The sequence below is a fragment of the Schistosoma mansoni genome (assembly GCF_000237925.1).
Source record: "Schistosoma mansoni, WGS project CABG00000000 data, supercontig 0354, strain Puerto Rico, whole genome shotgun sequence".
In the NCBI taxonomy this organism is placed as follows: Eukaryota; Metazoa; Platyhelminthes; class Trematoda; order Strigeidida; family Schistosomatidae; genus Schistosoma; species Schistosoma mansoni.
The window spans coordinates 9,457-31,435 of NW_017386201.1; the positions used below are offsets into that span (position 1 = coordinate 9,457).

Below are 21,979 nucleotides of genomic sequence, written 5' to 3' on the forward strand. Positions count from 1 at the left end.
GATAAATAAATAACTCATACGTCGAAAAATTTGATGAGTATAGATTTTGGTTTTATTCCCATTTTCTCACTGTTAGTATCACATATTAGTAAAATAAACCTTATGACATGTGCTAGTTATGAATTTGCTCACTGTGTTATTTTAAGCTGAAACCAACATTGTACAAAGTTCTTTATTTTCATTTGGGGATATCTTCGTTCTGTATATTTGTTGTCCTAGCAATATAGGATATCAATGCCAAGGGGTAGGAAGTCTTTACTTTCTGGTATGAAACTGTCCTACAGTTGTGAATGGCCAAACTGCTGTAATACATACAATAACGAAAATTTGCTCAAATATCACCAGCTGCAACACTTTAGAGTAAGTCTTATTAGTAATTGTTGCTTTACAATTATTGTCGTAATTCCATCTGACGGGTTTACTCAACCATAATCCATCATTCCATTTGATTATTTGAGACAATATATCCAAAGACAGCTTAGCGGACTACGACTTGTTCAATTTTCTACATGTATATACTGAGTGCGTAAGATACAAATTAAAGCCATACATTTGCGTTTTATATAAATACTTTTATTTCCTTTCAGTAAGATGTGTCATTCTCAAGGGTAATTTTACTTCCGCTGCTTTTAAGGTCGTCTATTAACCAAAAAACGTTCCCCCTTTTATCTAGTTACTTGAGCTACTTTGTATTCCTAATGCTTGACTTATCTACACTGATCATCAAATTTTACTTTTAAATATTTTTTTATATTTGGCCAACTGAATTTTGGTTGAAAACTAGCCTCTCGTTCCATTTTTTGTTTTCAGGAACTATGTGAGCAACCTTCACAAGGTTCACGTCTTCCTGTCTGTGGCATATGTAACGCCTCTTTAAATATAACTGATATTGATGGGATTGAAAGGCATTCGTTTTTTCATTCATGGGTCAACCAACTGAAAACGATCGGGAAACATGTTTTAGAAATAAATGACTGGCCTGTATGTCTATCCGACTCAGTATCATGTAATTTGATCCCCGAGCTTCCAACCAAATTCGAGTGTGGTTGGGAATATTGTGATTTTAAAACCAACGATGTTTCTGTATTTATTACTCATGTATCGAAACACCCAGAGGTACTTTTTTCATATGCTTTTTGTTTGTATTTTCTGTATAATTTTCCTGAAATTATTTATTGTACTTCTGTTTCTATTCCTTAAAACTTTCTACAGCTGTCGATGGTATTAAGTTCATATATTTCCCAAAATTGATGATCAGTTGAAAAAAATTGACTGAGACGCTTACGAATTTCTCAAGATTTTTACTTCACAGTGTCTCAGTCATAAAGATTATAGACCCTAAAACAAATGTGTCTCGGCTTATGCTACTATAAAACAACATACCAAGTAAAGTTGGTTGCACAATAGTGTTCATAGCAATAAAAAGAACCAAACATAATGAATATAGCTCGAAGAGAAGAAGAGAATTTGTTTAGTTTGAAGTTATGTCTAAACTCAAAATCTATGAGATGATCAACAATAAAGCCATCCATGTAACTTGTGTCGTTTTTCAAACGTGTCATCTCAAGTATCCACATTAATTACACTTATCATACAAGCTCCAACCATTGCATGCTCCACTTCACATGGCTCAGAACAACGGTTTGATGAATTGTTCTTACCCTTTGGTTTGGCTACTAGTAACTTTGGTCCAACTTAGTCCTTCGCCAGTCACCATTGTTTGTCGACTTAACCAGTAGTTGACCATGTATGATACAACTTTCATTCTCATAATATAATCTCATTTAGTCTAGTTTTCATCATGATCTGTATTTTTCTAAGTGGGACCTTAAGTAAAAAACTTGCTTGGTATACCAAGGTAGTCCAAAAATTCGGCAATGATTGACTAACAGCCAAATCCCATAGTTAAAACAAAATAACGGTACAAATAGAGTGAGAGCTATTTCAGATCAATCATAATAACACGCCTTACTCAACACCATATTATTTGGTTACAATGAAGAATTCTCAACAAAATTCCCTTTTTTGTAAGCATTTGACTCATAAATAGCTATAAACAATAGTGTGCACATTTACCAGTCGATAAATAAATGAAGCATATCTACCGTTCATCTCAAACTCTTTTTTGGATTGTTAGACCTTCAAGGCTAACCTTCTCCACAGTTTATTTGAAATAAAATGTTAAAAAATATCTATAAGTGTTAGTTTTTAGTTAACGTAAATAACATTAGTGTGAAAGTAATGCCTTATTCCATTTCAAGAGGTCATTTTGTTCCTTTTTGAAAACCCTATGTAAACAAAAAGAAAATTGAAACTCCACCATATGATCACCAATCTTATTCGTGGCTCATCTGAACAACTAATGATTAGTTTGAGTTCCTCAAGGTTCTTTACATACTTGAGGAATAATGCAGGTCACTTTGACTGAAAATTATTTTCATACTTTTTCTGTCGTTTCATTTGAATAACTATTTCGTGCTCCATTTTCACATAATTTCTATTTTCTTTAAAGAAAACTGGAAAATTTAGTTTATGTTTATGTACATATATATATATATATACGTAATATACCTCAGGATTTTGGTTGTTGCACGGATTAAATTTAATATGATACGAAATTTACAGCCCCAGTGAGTACAGCGTTATCGATGCATATATATTTTCTAATTGTTAGCAATTCTATTTTTACGTCTCAACTACCTTTCTTTTGTAGGAGTATACCGATTCTCGATATCCTAAAAATGTACGGTTAAAATGTCTATGGGAGAATTGTACATATATAGCTAATCGTTTAAAGAATCTTTCATGTCATTTGGATACTCATACTCAAACCAAACGTGCAGCTTGTCCTACATGTGGTTTATTACTTGTTGATTTTCGTAAATTAGAAGATCATCTTAAACGTCAACAAATTCATTTATTAAATAAAAGCACCAACGTAAGTGATTTTTTATTATATATACTGGTTTATTAATGAGTTCAGTACAGCAAAAACAAATATCATAGCAAAATAACGTGATTTTATTTATTTTATGAATTGCTTTCAGCTGCTTACAACCTAAAAACAATAGGATTATTCGTCGAAAACAAATTACTATACTTTATATCACATTTACAGAAAAATCTTCACCAAGACTGGGGTTCAGTCAGTCAGCTACAACGTAGGACCAGGCACATATATGCATCGGTCCAAGTTGCCATACCTCGTTAGCACAACAAGATGAACACCGAATTCATAGAAGTAGTTAATTTAGTGGTGTTAATATATAAAAGAAAGGTTGTATATAAGAATATAGTACAGGAAGAAAGACAGATATGAAGCAATTTTAATCTCAAGGTTTAAGGGAAGGTAAAGAGTGTATACACCTACGCCATTGTGATCGATTCTGAGCCATGTCACCTAGAGTCTCCAACCATCGGTTACGATAGTCGCGTGGACCCCAACCAAGTAGTCTGCATCTACCAACATGGCTTAGACTAGAAGTTAGTGATTTCAAACTCTGATGCCACGTTTTGGTTTGGCCACCCCTAACTCTATTCCAACCATCCCCAATACTAGTCAGCATAGCGCGTCATGGCGATCGGTGTCTAGGCATACGTAACACGTGGCCCAACCATCTCAGTCGATGAAGATTCATGACCTTATCAACTGATTTACCATCATTCGCTAATACCCTATGTCTAACCTCACTATTGCTTACCCGGTGATCCCAGTAGATGCGAGCAATATTTCCAAGACATCTGTGATCAAATACTAATAACTTACGAGTATCTTCTACTCTTAATGGCCACTTTTCACAGCTGTTCATATATTTAATAAATAATAGGTTAACTATGTGAATATTTTGGAAAAGGAAACTGAAAATTAAAGAAAGTGTATAATTTGTCTTACTTTCCAATTCCTTATTACTATACAAAATCTGATTATTTATCAGTTACTGTATTCAAATAAAAAAATATTTTGAGAAACAAATAATCACTTAAAATATATTTTAGTTTCTTTTTTTAATGTTTACATTCTGACTAACAATTTTAATGCTAAAATTAAATCCATATATTTTTATGGAGATTTTGGCTGGAAAATGTAAGTTTCCAAATACTGTCATCTCTTTCTGTTGCCACGTAAATCTCATAGTTTTTTCCCATAGTTCTGCACAAAGATTGAGACTAAATTTTAATTAATTAAATGCTTCAGCATTTACTAATAGATTCCTTCTTTCAACAAAAATACTTCATCAACTACACAGAGGTTATCCTGATGAACCATGACCATAGTTTCGTAGTATTGTACAAATTATATTTTTATTAATGAGTTTGTAATCTCTTTGGTCCGTCGTACATTCCTAGTGTTATGAATGCTAATAAAACTTCAAGTACGTATATGTTACTTTATAATCACTCATTTAATCATCTACTGTAAATGTAGTATAAAACAACAAGTCAAAAACTAATAATTTGCACTGAAAAACTCTACCTCATTTTCGATTATGTGAATTTATTTTCTTCTACCCATATGTATTTCAGCGGGATAGCATTGTAGTCATTTCGTTGTTTTGTCTGCCCACAAGTCTGTGCAGGGAGAAAGTTGTCTCGATTCACTTTGCGGCCCTGACGCGATAGGTTACTTAGTACAACCTTGAGGTATGTAACACTTGAGTTTAATTTTTGACCGGACGGCTTTGAGAGCAGAGAGATAGCTGTCCCACCATTGACCTATGACCTGATAAGTTGACAAGTGGCGAGAAGACGATTTAGCTAACACAATATATTCAGCTCATTCTTGATTTAACCGGCCCAGAATAATAACAAAACTAAAAGGTTAACTAGACTACAATGCACAGAAAATAAGTAAAATACATTTAGATCTGAACTGAGAACATTAAAGTAGAAAAATGGAATACAAGGGTTGCGTCTAAATCACAGTAATTTAGGAAGGGAAAAGAATCTGACAGTAATTTATTCATTAAACAGAAGCTTATGATTCAAAGAATAAAGCAAACTCAAGACTAATTGTTAGTACTTCACAGATTTCAAACTAGACGAAGCAATGTCTTGGAAAGTAGCTTTCATTTTTGGTCATTGCTCGTTTATTTCTCTCTTCACAATAGTTATCATCTGGATGAAGTGTTCAAAGTGTCAATCTCACTATATTGTAAATTCATACTGCTTTCAAGGTTAAAAAATATTCTGTCGTATCTCTGCTCAGAAATATTTTAGAATCAGTTAAGCATTTATTAAAAATTAGAAAGTAGTTCGAAGTTCGACGATAGTCCATGACTGTTAATATGTATTCAAATAAATTTAAACTGCTATATGAAACACCTTGATAAAATCGTATCGATAATACTTAATTATTTAGTGTCTCATATCATTTGTACCACTCAACTTGTTTCTGTTGTTATAACAATCTTCGTCGTGAATACTCAGTTTACTTGTTTATATTTATTTTACAGTTCAAGGAGAACTTGCATCATTCGATCAAGCCCGTGAAATGTAGTCGTTGTAGAAGAGTATTCAGTACACAAAGATTATTGATGTCACACATGAAAAGACATATCAATACAGTGAAGTGCCCTTTTTGTGATATGACTGTCTGGAGCAAGTCAGGTATGTATTGAATATTTTTTCTCGAATAGTTCTTTACACGTGATATAGCAACTTGAACTAATGCGTATCTGTCCCAGGTTCTATGTCCTTTACATCGTCCTCTCTATTTCGTTGGTAGAATTCCATGCATGATTTTCATTCCATTTTGAACTTACCTGTATATACTTCTCTGTTTAGTACCCATACGGAAACTGAAAACTACCATCTACTCCCTATGTATACAGAGTTTTGTCCACTGGGATTTTAACTCATAACATGAAGTAGGCGCTTAATGTATTATCCAGAACGATAAGAAAAACACAATTCCGCCTCATAGCTCCGAAAACCCAACACGACTAAAGCATCCGCTTAAGCTGGAGGTTTATATCATCCAAAATATATATATCTTGAACATCGGTAATTATCTGTCACTTGGGTGGGTTGGATCCTGTTTCTGGAACAAATGTTGGATCATTCCGAAGATTTTACACTATCGGAGTATCTTCAGTAAGAACCTATACATCAATAAAGGGTGTTGATTTGGATTAATCAAAGAAACAAGAAAAAGTAACAAACTTTAATCATGATCAGTTACTAGTCCATAAAAATATTAATAGTTTCAAAATATTTGTTACTTATTGAGGTTTCCAACCGCACGATTGAGTGACATGTCAAGTCGAGCAGAACGAAACGTGAAGTTAGCTGTAGAAAAGGTTCTATAGTTGCGAAATCATATGAAATACATTATAAACATCAACTCATGAGGTATTTATTAATTTCGTGTACTCGAGAATATGTTACGCCAACAGATATGCTTTATATTATATGCTCAAAAGTTATTAGAAACGGAACTGGATAATGAATATCAGTGGTGTAGATAGTGTTATATCCCCTGGCGACTTATGAATGGTAAATCTGAGGTCTATTTATGGACAAATATAATATGCCTATTTCCTATTGTATAGTTGTTAAATAACTGACCTAATCGTATTCGTGTTCCTCTTATCATAACCTTTATTTTGACCTTTGAACTATTATTATTGATTACTTTCCCCCTATCCACAGCCACATTGGCCAATTATTGTACAAATGTTATTTTTCTATTTTTTGGTATAATGTGGTCTGTTTGGTTAGTATATAAACCCAGTATGCTTGTGAATGATGATTCATATTGCCGAGGCTGTTATTTGTGTTCTGGACTTAACTGGCTGGGCTAGGCAGAAAGCAGGGCCGATACGCACTCAAGACTGCTCGTACAATTTTATGCATCATTGGACGTTCATGTATTAAGAGGGCACACGCAAGCAAGCGATATATCAAACAGGCACCCATACGTTATAACAGATAGTATACAAAAAGAGGTGGAAAAAGAAGACAGTGAGAACAGGATTCAAACAAACCTAACTTTTGATTATGTAACACTTTTAAAAGTGCATCATTAGTAAAACAAAAACAGAATCACACATCCAGCAACTCAATCACTGCACTCAATTAAATTTCACAGTGTCAATGAGAAAGACTCTAACCTGTTTTCAATAATAAAGCCGTTCAAGTAATTCATATATACATATTATTATACTACAAGTTTTGTATAGCTACAATACCAAAATAAAGGTTAATATATCCTGTTCTTGTTAACAGTACTTTGCGACGGCGAAGCAACTGAATAGTAGTATACCCGTTAAATAGTTTCTTAACTGAGGACCCTGGATAAATAACATCCTTATGTAATCGAGCATGAAATATTAAACATATTAATTATAGAAAATCAGTGGTAAACTGACTAAAAATATTGCATGTTAAGGAAATTAAATTACCATGTACATTCATAAGTTCCTGTTAAGTTTATTTGGACTATGAATTACATATTAGATAACAAACAGTCAATCAAGACAAAATAACTGTCACAAAGCATCAGTGAAGTCACATTTCTACACATCCTGTTACTCTAGTTTTCGGAATATAGCTTTAAAATCTCGAACACTACACAACAAGACTGGACAACACCGTTATAAAGAATAATTTGAATAAAAGCTAGAAGTGCGTATACGAAAAGACTAATGAGTGTTGATTAACTTTTCATTGTGTTGTAAAATCCTAATTTTCATTTTTTGCATGACCAGAAACTTCTTAGCTTGGAAATGGATTAGGAAATTGATCATTCCTTTATTTTCTCGACCCAAATAAGTCGTACGTTTCTCGTAGAATTCAATTGCTAGCTTCAAAATACTGATCTTAATTAATACAGTAAGCGTTTGCCTATTAATAAATTATTCTGATGATGTAAACAATGTGCACTTAATGTTGATATACTGGAATTTTGACACTTGTAATTTTAATTTGTTTCCTGTCTTTTTGTATTTTAAAAATGAAAAATCTAGCTCTAGAACGTCACATCCTATTTCGACATTCAAGTGAGAAGCCAATTAAATGTCCATATTGTTCTTTTGCATTTAAATTGACCTATTGTTTAACGCGGCATTTAAGTTCTAAACATGGAATTCGTGAATTAAATGAAAATGATAGGAAGTCAACCGATCCAGTTCTACTGGATACCATTCAATCTGATTTAGTTGGTAAGGCTTATCCATACTTTTAATGTTTTAGCTAAATTCAGTTTAGTGTATAAAACTTTTGGATTTTTCAACTACATTTTCACATTTTTTTACTACACAGCTATTAAATTCATCAACTGACTTTATTTAACATAATGTCATCATCTCAAATGCATTTTCACTTAATCTGCTAAAATGTTCCAGAGATGCATTCGTTGTTTGTTTTGAGAAATTAGCGAACAAAACCATCATTCACATATCCAAAATGAATATAAATAAAAATTAAAGCCTATAAATACTATCCTCTTCGAAGCACTGGGATTACTATCATTCTAATCATGTTACCAATACAGTACTAACAATAAATAAGTTACCAGCTTAAGGAAATAGATGCAGAGATTTTTCTTGATAGTTAATCATCGTCCATGTCATAGCTGTGTTTTAAGGAAATAATTTGAATAAACTTGATCTTATTGAACTTTCAGTAATTAATGGCTTACATTGCTCTTTTATTTATTCTATATCTTTTCTAGCATACTATCCTCACGTTATTTGTAGGATCCATTTTACTTGCTGATATTTGACGAAAGCCTCTACGTACTTCTGATACTGTATAGTATTGATAGGAGTTTTCATTAGAACCCTAACCTTGATGCCTAACTGCTTCTAAAATAAAAGCAAACTAGTTTAAAGTGAATAGAGTCGTTTGAGAAAAATAAGGGGTTTGAACCGCACAGAATAAGTAATTTATAGTAAACACAATCATCTTCTGTGACTTAGATTCAGTTATCCTGGAAGTGCCATCTCTCTTCTTTCTTCCAATGTGTTGTTTGGAGGTTGTAGTAAACTAAAAGTGTCTGCTAGTTTTTCTAGGGAAAAGTTACGTGTCGTTGCCGTAATTTTCGATGATATATGCCTTCGTAAATGATTAGGGTGCCGCATCCATTTGTCTTTTCTAACCGCCACCTCATACTTTACCTGACATAGTCTTCTTGTTATACGCCTCTCTATCCATGTATCATACGTGGTATGTGGTCTCTGACAAACACAGAGGATCCAATTTCAAATGCTATGACTTTCAGTGGCACCGTTTTATCACAGACAGTCTCTTCTGGTAATAACAGTTGGTAGGTTTTTCTCAATATGCTACCCATGAGAACTTCCCCTGGCCATTTCAGATCTAGTAGTATGTCGTTCGATGTAGTCCGATACACAAGTTAAAAATCGCTCAGTATATCGACGGTCATTTTCTTCCGAAGGTTTTGACGAAACGTTCAGTCAACCCACTTGATCGTGTATGTAAGTAGCGACCACACAAAGTTTATACTTGACAGCAGCGAAACTCTTTGGATTGTTTTGACATGAACTGGGACCAATTATCTGATATTATTGCGTTTGGCAACTAATTACAGCAAGAAATATCTGCCAATGTTTGAGTCGTTTTGTCGGTGGGCGGAGGTATCGCGAAGATAATCTTCAGTTATTCCAAGTAGGTATCCACCAGCACAAGATACGATGCACAGTTCATTGATGGAATCGAGGACTCACGTTTCATCCTATTTGATACTCGTCAGCTAGGTGAACCTCCATCCTATCGTTGATATCCATATTTAGTTTTGAAATCATTAGCTTCCGCTTCAAAAATCAACACGTTATCCAGTGAGCTACTGAGTCCAGGTAGCTAATAACGTGTTCAACAGATATGATGTTTATTAGTAAGGATTTGACTTATTACGTTTTTGATATTCTGGACTAAAGTTTGATCAGCTTTTGTTGGTTTATGTGCATTCTTCTTATCTATAAACTTGTGACGAAATGGCTATATTGCAACAGTCTTTTCAAAATGTACAGATGCTAAGAAAGACTGATCAAACTCCAGTCCTGAATGTCAACATCGAAATAAATCAAACTCTCACTAATAATGATATAATTTTAACTGTGTTGTTGTGGACTTGTTTCACTGTTAATCCTCGATTACTTAGCTTTTATAGTTATTTTTCTAAGAGTTCTCTGTCTCTAGCTGCTACATATGTATACAACACTGTATCCCGTGTGATATTGTCGATGATAACTTTATAATAAGTTACAATAAAGTTAAAGTTTAATTTTTCTGCACATGTTACCGATGAAGCCATATGAGATTCTCAAGCTAATATAGTTTTACGGACAGTCATATGTAACGGTCAATTATGAATTCATGACTTCTTTACATTCTGGTGGGTTTTTTGTCTATACTTAACGTATTAGTTTGCTAACTTAAACACCCTTGTTATTTATTTTAATTAAGTAGAACTATCTTTTACCCAACTATAAAATATGACTTTTAGATTATCCTAAGAATAGAAAGTAGTTTTAGTCTAGATTTCTTTTTATAAGAAAACCCTACTTAGCATTTGTGCACTTGTATTACGTAAGAATACTAAAATATTTTCACAATGATTTTTATTGAGGGATTAATATTTATAAAGTATTTGAAGGAATATTACACAAGATTTACAAATTGGCGCATTAACATTGAATAAAAATAAGCAAGGAAAATTTTCAGTTCAACAAAGTCATCTATTTAATTTCCTAAATTTATCGGATGACTTGAGAAAAATGTTATCATTGCAAGAAATCTGAAGTTCGTCTTATGGAAGCTTGCTTTGAAAAAATTTATGTTAATTTACACATGTGATTTTAAACTCCATTAACTTATTCGTTTTACTTAATTTATTTTACAAGCTGAAAAAAGGCCTCACTCCACATCTATTGCCCCAATCCATGGACCGTTAGCTCAAGCTGGTGCCTTACCACATGTTCAAGCAGATATTTTAACTCCTACAGACAATGATACTACTCCTTGTGCGACGGTGGATGTATTTGTCTGTCCTCATAAGGGTTGTAATTTCAAAACTAACAAGAGAAATGGTTACCTTGTTCATATTGGTCGTAAGCATAATCCACTTCCATCTAATTCATCATTAGAGTCATCATCAGATCGTCCATATAGTACCGATAACTCACCAAATACTTCTCAGGAACGTTTATATATGTGTCATATATGCTCTGTTGTTAAACGACGGGGTAAGTCGTATTTTTGTTGCACCATATCATATCACCTACTCAAAAAATGAAGTGTTTAGAGTAATTGAGTTCTAAAATATAACATCCAGTTTTTATACCGTAGATAGCCCTGTAATTATCGAAAAAGATGAACTCACAAAAACTAGCAATCGTTTTTCCTCCAGAAATCAATTTTCATTTCTTAATTCTTTGACTTAAAACACCTTTGGTGTGGACTATCCAGTTACATATATCATTGTTTATTGTCCCTCATCCAGTAACTTTCACTGATACGCTTCATAGAACTGCTTTATTTAATTTCATCACATAGTAAACTTCTCGATAGTCGCAAACTAATCGATTTCCTGGTTACATCCGATTCAGTATCGCTCCCGTCGTCCAATCTTACTTATAATTACTAATCTAATTTTTGCTTCCATCCCTAACCAAATATCGGGACAAGAAATATGTAGTCATTTGATCTCGTACATGCCCATCATTTTTCTTCTGCATTGATTAGTTGTATTTTCTCCCTTATAAATCATTTTCGAAATGTAGTCTAATGAATATTTCAAAAAATAGAGTTTCTATACCCTTTTAGTTTTTAAAGCCTTTTTTCATTGTTGTGGAAAAACCTGGTATACTGTTATTCACTGATTAGCTTACAGTCTAAAATGACCAGTTGGTCTACTTTTTTATGGTCATAGATCTTGTACTTCCTGTTCCTAGCTGCTACCTTGGCGTAATAGTCTTGTTCGCCTATCGTGATAACTCAACCGAGCTTTATTAGCTGAAACATAGGTTCATCTAGGTCCTACCATGCTAGGCAGGTCGGCTGGAGAACGGTTAGACTAAGAGCAGCAACTTAAGCTCCGAGGACGAAATCGTACTACTGACGGTAGGGTAGTGTAACAGCAGTAAGGTGTTCCTCTCGGACAACCAGCATCTGAAGTGACTCTGTCTTTTCGCAAAGGAAAGAAGGGAGGGGCTAGAAAAGGTCAACTATTAAAACATCACACCTCGTCGTACCCAACGGATTTCCGTCTACGGCGGCAAGTTCTTTCGAAGTGCGGGGCTAACACATTAAAACCCATGGAAAGGCCGCGGCTGACCGACCTCAAGCAATTTTCCCTTAGGCTTTGAGGTCGTGCTCATAGCTTCCTTTTCAGGTCTCTCAAGAAATTTCCTTAAGTGGTGTGGGCAGCTGGAAAGTGACAACCACCTTCATACCGCTAACAGCATCTAAGGTCATCTTGTTCATGACCAAATCCCTTCAGAAACCTCCAACAGACCTTGTATTAATATGTTAAGGTATGAAATTGAGATTTTCCGCTGATAATTATTTGAAACATTACTTAAATGTAAAAAGATCTAATGTCACTAGCTCATTACGCGTAGTACTGTTATCTATCATACGACTATTGTGAATGTTACTATGATAATGACCACCCTTCAAAAGAGATATAACTGGCAAATTCATAACCCTATTTAACTTATTATGCAGTAACATGGATATACACTCATACAAGTAGTATCATTTGTGGTAGATTGTACCAGTCTCAATTGCTCTTCCGTCAATACTGGTAGCTTAGCAACACAACACTTTTAAATATCAAATAGCAATTGTATACCATAACGTAAATGAATATGTTGATTTCTTCTCTCTGTAGGCAGCCGTGGTCATATGTTTAGATGTAGGGAATTCGGCACACACAGGGCAGTAATATCTAAATAAATTGTATGTTGCTTGCTAGTTTAGCGAAGCCGTAGTTAATATATTTACCGTACTCTATAGTACCTCCAAAATAGTGTTACATTGATAGTTATTAACTTACTAAACCAAAAAACATGCTTTATTCGATAAGTTTTTAGGGTAAACTACAGTATGTGTTTAATAATTTTCTCTCTCTTAATATAATAAAAAGATTAACTTTTGTATGATATAGGGTCACTGTCGTGTGCTTCCAGTTTATATTAGTTTTGATCATTTGTCAAGTACCTATTATCAAGTTAAGTTTTTTATCTATATTTATTGAAAAGCCTCAGTTATTTGTGTTTCGTGTATAGTTTGTACTTTTTACTAAATATCAACGTTCTAACCATCTGTCTCTTTCTGCACTTATTATCCTTGTAATGTAGTATATTTTTCCTATCATTTGAAAACAGGTAACGAATTATCAAAGCATTTGGTAAGAGATCATCACTTAGCTCGTCCTTCTGGGCATGTCCGTTTTACTTACACCATTTCAGATGATGGACATTATCGCCTACAGTTAACTCGTCTTGATACTGTACGTGTTGCTGCTCAATTGCTTGGTGAGACAGTTGTTAGTAAATTACTCGTTGAGACAAGAAATCAACAATTGCCCATCTGTGAATAAAATTTTTCCTACAATCATTTCAAGTATATATCTTCATCACAGTCACTTCCCCATAATGTTTCACCCACTCTGTACAGGTTCTTCGATTAGTATATTCAAACACCTCAGCAAACTATTCTTTTACTCCGTTTCATTCAGCTTTGTTTTTTTATGTTAATGTAAGATTTTTTGTCCCGTATTTAGTTCTATTGTTTACAAAACAGATTGAAGTACTTTCCAATATATTTTAAAATGATAATAAATATCTGTCTTTATATCTCATCTCCAAAGTGATATATCAGAAAATGAAGGCTGGATGCAACAATCGAATTTATCTCGTTTCAGTAACATTATAACTGATTATAAGTAGCACATGTCAGTGATATAGTATATCCAGTTGCTGTGCTGTCGGTTTTATCTCTTGAGAGACTGTATAAATGACATCAGAAATTTTCTCCAAAACACTTAATAACGTTATTTACCATCAGAAAAAATGCAGTCTATTGACAGGTTTCTCTTGTACATTTTATTTGTTATCAATAGATTCATCTTAAATAGCGCTTGTGATAACCGTAAAACATGTTATGTGAGATGTATGTTTCATGTAATAAACTGGAATGGACACTTTAATCATTGTGCATGTAACTAGTTGGAAAAAGTTTTTCAGTACATAGCTGTAGCTAATTTCGCCCTTGGTATATTATTAAACGGAAGCATTATACATGCCTAGTCCTAAACAAAATCACATATGAACTCCGATAGCTACCATTGAACTCAATTATTTCGAATAACTGTTTAAGCATGTTGTAAATTAGTGGTATCTTCATTTTTATGCCCATGTTTTATTCTTGGCCTTCTTTGATTTACATCTCTAAATTCTCGTTTTAAGTGATTATTAGTTTAGTGTAAGGCCGAGGGCATATACTCTTTTGATGGAGTGATATTTTTCTACACATATATGTTGTACAGAATGATGTAATGTGATGTTTGCGTACATTGATGATTGCCCTTAAGTACCCCGGTAAGGGTGAGGAGAACCCGCTCTCACATGGCCTCGCATAGGTAGCCACTGTCATGGGAGTTCTACTCGCTGTTATGAATTGATCAAGGTCGTCGCTAATTTGTTATGACCTTACAAATTAAACAAGGACGTAACTCGCGTGAATTATCCACCAATAAAAATACGACTTCTCCGACCTTAACACGGTGACAATCAAGGACGTCCAATCAGTATGAGTAATCTCGCGTCCTTATTGGTCCTTAATCCGCCTAGCCCGTCCACTTGAGTCCAGAACATCAATAGCAGCTGCTGTTATGCGGATCGTTTATTTCAAACATACTCTGCTTATATATCAGACAAACAGACCACATCACACCATAAAATAGAGAATAATACTTGTACAAAATCAAGCCAAATGTGGGAGACAGTAATCAATAAACTGAGTACAATTTAGGAACAGTAAATCGTATCATAATAATCAATAGGTCAAAATGAAGCTTAAATATGATGAATATAGATATACATAATCTAGTCACTGAATAGTTATACAATAAGAATATATATCGAATAATCGTCCATTAATAGGTCCTGGGAGTTACCCGTACTTATGTCTTCGCTAAGATATAACCCTCGCTGTCTTCTTGCCGCCAGTGTGTTGTTTACGAGATTGAGAGGATGAAAAGCGAATGTACGGCACCTTAATCGGGTTGGTGGGTACAGAGGATCCACCTAGGGAGTTGAGACCCCCCCCCAAGTAAACCACCTGCTTCGGTTTGGACACCTGGGAAGTATATCAGCCCTCATACAAACCAATGATAATTACTACTGGAGAAATTATTCTCGGTTCAACTCGCATTCCGGCAAATTATATTCACAGTCATTGGGTAACGTTCCTTTTATTTATTTTACACTACATCGCTCATCTATCTTTTGTTCTCATTTTGTGTATTTTATTTTTAACCATACAGCAGCTCACCTGTGATGGAAACCCTGTCCTATCTAAACGATCTCAAGTCATTAACTGGTCGGAAGTTGTATGATACCACCGACAACGAATAGTGAAGCCACATACACAATACAAACTAGCTTACTTCAGCGTCCACATACTAATGCAGATTGGATAGGGTCGGCTATTTCTTTAAAAAATCTGTAGTGTCGGTTGAGATGTTAACCCATATACCTTATTTTAGCTTCTGGACAAACCAATTTACCTATCCGTCATGAGTCACGTTTTGACTTTGTCAAATATTCACTTATCAACCCTGACCATTTTTTTATGAGAGTATGTGGGTGTACACTTCTTATCCTATTCATCACATGTCTGTAACTTATTCTTGTATGACTATAAATATTGATTAAAGCGAGTTGGCTTACCCGCCATCTCCAATGCGCGTCATTTTCGCTTCGCTCTCTTCTATTCGATTCATCCCTCTGATTTCCCGTCCAGATTAATGAGTGTTCAAAATATATGTATTCAAAATCCCATCTCGTATTTGACTTATTTAACTCCGTTATTCGCCTACGTGAATTAAGTCATTTAATACATACGAAGATAGGCAGGATGTATATTTTGACAACAATCATTCATACAATCTAATCGGAGTCAGATCGTGGCCCACCAAAAGTCTCAACATCTATGGCTGTCGTTTATCCGAGACCTGTATTTAAGACTCTAGTAAAGTACTACAGATTCGCTCTCCATCTGTAGATTCGTAAAGTTTGTTTCACGTGCGTTCATCCTGGGACCCTGTGGCATCGTCTGATTTCTCTGGCGTTGTCGCACTAAGTGACAGAGATGAAGTAGCACTAATCGACCGAATCCCTATCAACAGTCGGATGTGTTAGATTAGAAATCTTCAACGCCTTGACAGATTGCAGCCCGGATCCGACCAACGATGAGTTCTACTGCCAATTAGCTGTTCTTCTACAGAAAATGCGTTCGACTTCAATGCTCAGCCCGGGAGTCTAGGCGCAGAAGAGGGTCATTTAGGTATCCCGTGAGGAATTCTTGGTCGCAGATCGGGTAAAAATGACCGTCTACTACAACTGTGTGAAGACTACAACCTGTTCCTGGCCAGCACCAACTACCGGCACGGTCATCGCCCATGTGATACCTGGCCCCCTTATTCCGCACTTCGAACCTGGACACAGACTTAACATATCATGATCAGCTGTCACTTTTATTACTGTGTGCAAGACTGCCGCTCACTCTGGAAGAACTATCTGAACTCTGATCATGCACTTATTTGCGCTAATCTTTTCATACATTTCAGTGACCAACAAATTTGTCATCCAAAAAGGACCGATAACTCCGTCTGTATAAGCTGCAAAAGAAGGAAATATGAAACAACTATATGACACGACGAAGAAAGTGGTAGGGAAATATAGTGAACCAGAGACCCCGATCAAGGATAAGGAAGGCAAGCCATTCACTGAAACTAAGGGACAGGAGGAACAGATGGCTGGAAAGCATCAAACTGAGCCACGAAGCGAGCGCTTACTTAGAATGTTGAAGGGATATGGAAAAAAAGGCTAAATAACACACTACTTCATGAGTCGGAGTCAGATATGAAAAGGATGTAAGTAACTTGAAAGTATTGTCCGTGACCGAGATGAGTGGAGAAGGCTGGTGAGCGACCTGTGCTCCTCAAGGAGGGGCGACAAGCTTAAGTAAGTAAACAGATACATGTCAGCGAAGTGGCTACGGATTCCGTTGATTTTAATAATAAACAGGTCTAGTTTCAAGGTAAGCCGCCCGCTCATTGAAAAGCATAGATGGATACTGGCTATAGCTTCAGGACTTCGTAAAAATAACGAGTGTATGTCCTGCTAACAAATATTAGCTTTCTACAGGCTCCTTACAACTCGTTAAAGCACGTCGTCTACTACGGCCATCCGCGAGTTAGACCATAAACAAAGGTTTTTTCGTAGTAAAATTGTGCAAAGCTTGCTTAAGGACCGAGAAGTCTGATGGTTGGAACGTACTGACAAGTTAGAAACAGCATCTGCTTCCAGTAACTGCTGGAATGTCTTTCAAATCATCCGGGACACTGGCAGGAAGAAGTTTGGTGTAAGTGAAACAGTCTGTGAAGCTGATGGGATGGCAGAAAATAACATCTACTGACTTCTTGGACGATGAGCAGTTCCACTGGTCTGCTGCCCTCGTGACATCGACCAGATTGTCCTACCCTCTATAGCCAGTGACGACTAGTCCACCTAACGAGGCGGGAGTTCGCAAGAGACCCCAACTCTTGAGGCATCACGAATCACCAGGTCCATATGACTTACCTCCGTCCCTTTTTAAACATATTGGCGACCTTGTTAAGGAACTGACTGAACTGTTTACAAAGGTCTGGCAGTTAGAGAGTGTTTCAACATCGTGGAAGGAGTCGATAGTCACTACAGAGCACTCGATAGTTTATCTCGCCACTTAGCATTCCTCTACAGCAGCGGCTGTTTCCAGAGGCTTTAAACAGATTTTTGTTTGGCGCTGGTTTTTCCGTGAGTACTTCATTAATGGGACCGTGGTTCTTATATCCTGTATCCTGGGTTGTTCATCAATGTTAGTCAACACCAATGTTTGCGCTTGTATGGTCTTTTCCGTCATTTTACCGATCTGGTTCAGCTCTCACAGCACCTGGTGTGACTGGAGAAGTAATTATTCGAGATGGACCAGGTCCGCAGGCTTCAATTATGTACCTTAGGTTTCCCAAGCTCGCATCCGACAAACGCGAAAAATTAACGGTCATGTGACGTACTGAACGAGGTAGCCGAATACGCTAATCATCACGGTGGGGAGACCTATATTACGTGATGGCCGACGTGACTGTTGTATTTAGCGTCTGTGAGCTTCTTCCAGATTACCATCCACCAGCTCAGGGGCTCCGTGAAACACCAAACTGGCTAGTTCTTCATTTTTTGCTGACCTTCTAGCTACATCCCTTACAGCTCAGGGTTTATCGCGTCTAACTCGAACTTGAGAGGATTGCTTGATCGATGGTCTCTGGGATGTCAGTCAGATTTCTTCCGCAAATTGTACTCAGCTTAAATTTGCCTTTAGTGAAGGAGGTTTGCTTTTCGTAAAATTTCAGTCCTTATACAAGTGAAATAGTTTGGCTGGGTTGTTACCCTTCCTCAACACTGCACAGTTTTAGTCCCACTGTTCTTCATTAAAGGCTGCCTTACTTTCCAATAAGGTGCTTCCGAGTGTGGACCTGGTGTGCGTTTTTCATAGTCGCAACGTGGACGCGATGTCATTTTTTAGACAGATTATAAGAACTCTTGTTTGTACTGATTGGCTATAAAAACTGCACTTTATGCAAAACTAAAACATAAACCCAATTATCAACACTCTAGGACATCTGTACGAATGTATTGTCTTTTATTTTTATTGATTTCATTTATTTGACAACTACATGGGAAGCATACTGTAAGCAAACTAGTGTTGCAAATTACTGATCATGCCTGTAAGAATGACGTTTACCTGCTCTAGTAGAGACATATTATTGTACTTAACTACTTCGTATATTTATTTAACACCACTCTTACATGATGCTCCGTACAGTGTTGCACTTTACTTCATAGAATCAAACAGCCATCAACAACCTTTTTTGATATGTTCAAATAGAGTGAGTTAAAGTATGTTCCTGGCCTAGATCTATTTGTATTACCTGAAACTCTGAACTGTGGTGGATCTCAACAAAAGAAACTATTTCAGATGTGATAGTGCACAACGCTACTAATAATATACTAAAAATATCAAATCTACAGACCAATGTGTCAGTCTGTGAATAAAGCTAAACGTGACAAATGACACTTAAACAAAATGGTATAATAAATAACAAAATGCTAACAACTGTTATGAAGTGGATGTTATTTGTATGCTCCTTCGGAGATAACACCCACAGATGGACTCAGTTGGTTGACGAAAGTTCGTCTGCACATGGTGACACAGACGGCGGGACGCGAAAGATAAATTCAATAATGTTGTTGAATGGTAATCTGGGTCAAAATACCAACTTGATATAGAATGACGTAAAAGGATCTCGGAACACAATTATAATCTTTAATCACAGGTCATGACTAATAAAACAGAGCATACGACTGACATAAAATTCGTTTTAAGAACAGCGGTAGAGTGAATATTAATCAGATAATCGATTGTGTCCGTTTTACAAACGCTACAGAGAAACGGTAGATTTTGAATATAAATATGATTACATGTTAAGTGCCACAAGCAAATAAAAAACGTGGTCTTTATTTTGTCTTTACAAAAGTCATCAAATGTACATGTCCCCAAAGAATTTCACACCATAAGCTTCCTGGCTAAAGCACTATGAAGTTCAAAATAATGTAGTTTGAGCTTTGTATAGCATCCCGTAAAACATTAGGTGCTCGTCCTTTATAGCAGGTAAGTTCAAACACAATTGCAGAAAAGTGTATCTTTCTTATCATGAGACCTAAGAGAATGCCTAAACGAATGACACTATAAGCAATTACGGTTTAATCGTCAGGATCGATCAAACAATAAAAAGACGTGTGGCGGCGGAGTAGCTACGTTTGTAAACGTTAACTGGTGTCGATCTACTTTTGCTTGTTTCAAGTTTTCAAATGACTTTATCAACTGTCTAACTTTAAGGTGCCGCCCGAAACACCTGAATAAATACAAATATACTTATGTTACCAATATCTACATGACTCCAGACTGCACATCATCTGCGCTATCTGTCTTCGCTGATAAATTTACTGAATTCACCGTTACTGCCTTCAGTGATTCACTTTCAATTGTATGTGGTGATTTCAATTCATGTGACTGTAGCTTCCTTACATCACTAGGTCATCTAAATGTAGTAGATTTTCCTACTCGTTTGAATGCTCATCGAGACTTGGTTCTCATTGATGATGTGGGTCCATATGTGACTCGCAAACGTGCTCCATTGTCTACCCCGGATCACTGTATAATTCGTGTTTTACCTAAAGTATATGGTGAACATGGAAAGAGTACACACATACACCATACCAAAAAAGTAATATATAGGAATTACTCAGAAGAAAATATGCAAAATCTGAGAAAACATGCTTCGTACGACCAACTGGGAATTATTTACAGATGACTCACTAGAAAACACCACTGACGTTATCACCTGTTATCTTAAATTCTGTTTTGATATTTGCTGTCCTACTGAAACCTTCTTTTTAAGTTTTGGTCGACTTACATCTCCACAACTAAAACGACTACGGAGGGTAAAAGAAAGAATGTACAAAGAGAAAAACACTATTGAAGTTCGTAAGTTAAATGTTCAAATAAACCTAGAGATTAGACGTCTCAACTCTGTGTTTACTCAGAAACTTCTATCTTGTAAAAGCTCCCCAAGTATGTGGAAACTCTTTAAAGAAATTACAGGGGACAGGCAGACTAGAAGCGATAACCAGCTGAATGTTTGTGACTTAAATAAGTCCTTTGTACGTCGGCCATCTGACATCATGCTCCCTATATCCAAGGGTTTGAAGAATAATTGTGTTCCCAGTTTCACTGAAAATGATGTCCGAAAATGTCTCCAGTCACTTAATTCATCCCAATGTTTAGGACCTGATGGTATCCCAAACCTCCTTTTTAAAAAAATGTGCTGATGTTTTATGTTATCCATTCACGAATATCTTTAACAGATCCTTCTCAACTAATGTCTTACCGAAAATGTGGAGAAAGATAAAAATAATCCCTATACCAAAGAAAGTATCTGGTGATAAAAATGTGAAACTTAGACCCATAGCAATAACTTCACCTTTCCTCAAAATAATGCAAAAATTACTGATACTCCCACTTCAACCTGCGATAAAAGAGCACTGTGATCCATATCAGTTTGCTTACAAATGCTGCTCTGCATCACAATATAGTGTCCGGGTTGGAAAAAGGTAGAAAGTATGTTAGATGCGCTTTCCTGGACTCCTGCTTTCGATTCTATTCCAAGACACCTCTTACTTAACAAGCTGATCGACATCGACAATGACAGCTGGATAACCAATTGGCTATGTTCCTACCTTTCTGGAAGAGAACAGTACACTATATTTGAAGGAGAGTGTTCAACATCTCTACTGTCTACTGTAGGTGTGCCACAAGGAGCTGTTCCTTTACCTCTGCTCTTCTCGTTTTTTTCTGCATGATCTGCCATCTTCCACAGAAAACACTTTTGTAAAATATGCGGACGACCTCACTGTATGTATGCCGATTTCTACCTCCTTACATCCTATAGAAATGAATGAGTTTTTATCTAATAATAATAATTATTATTATAATCCCAAAATAGTGTATAGGTTCTGTCCATGTCTCAAGCTAAACTTAACAGCTTGACATTTAGATGGATTGAGTAAGAGACCATTACCAACAGACCACCTTTCAATACGATATAAAAACTCATTCATTTCTATAGGATGTA

General features: G+C 35.8%; 1 protein-coding gene across 1 annotated transcript; it reads left to right on the plus strand.

Annotated features, from left to right (window-relative positions):
• Positions 1-217: 217 nt before the first annotated feature.
• On the plus strand, positions 218-13,809 carry Smp_101310 (Mizf protein, putative). Its single transcript, XM_018792336.1, has 7 exons — positions 218-360; positions 811-1,116; positions 2,714-2,938; positions 5,454-5,607; positions 7,968-8,162; positions 10,866-11,207; positions 13,353-13,809. The coding sequence occupies exons 1-7, from the start codon at positions 235-237 to the stop codon at positions 13,565-13,567; spliced, it is 1,563 nt and encodes a 520-aa protein (XP_018644038.1). The 5' UTR covers positions 218-234; the 3' UTR covers positions 13,568-13,809.
• Positions 13,810-21,979: the final 8,170 nt, after the last annotated feature.

Excerpts from the sequence above, each read along its gene's own strand:
- Smp_101310 (XM_018792336.1), top strand. The coding sequence starts at position 235 with ATGCCAAGGGGTAGGAAGTCTTTACTTTCTGGTATGAAACTGTCCTAC. Across the intron at positions 1,117-2,713 it reads ATGTATCGAAACACCCAGAG|GAGTATACCGATTCTCGATA; the intron begins GTACTTTTTTCA and ends TTTCTTTTGTAG. Across the intron at positions 5,608-7,967 it reads GACTGTCTGGAGCAAGTCAG|CTCTAGAACGTCACATCCTA; the intron begins GTATGTATTGAA and ends TGAAAAATCTAG.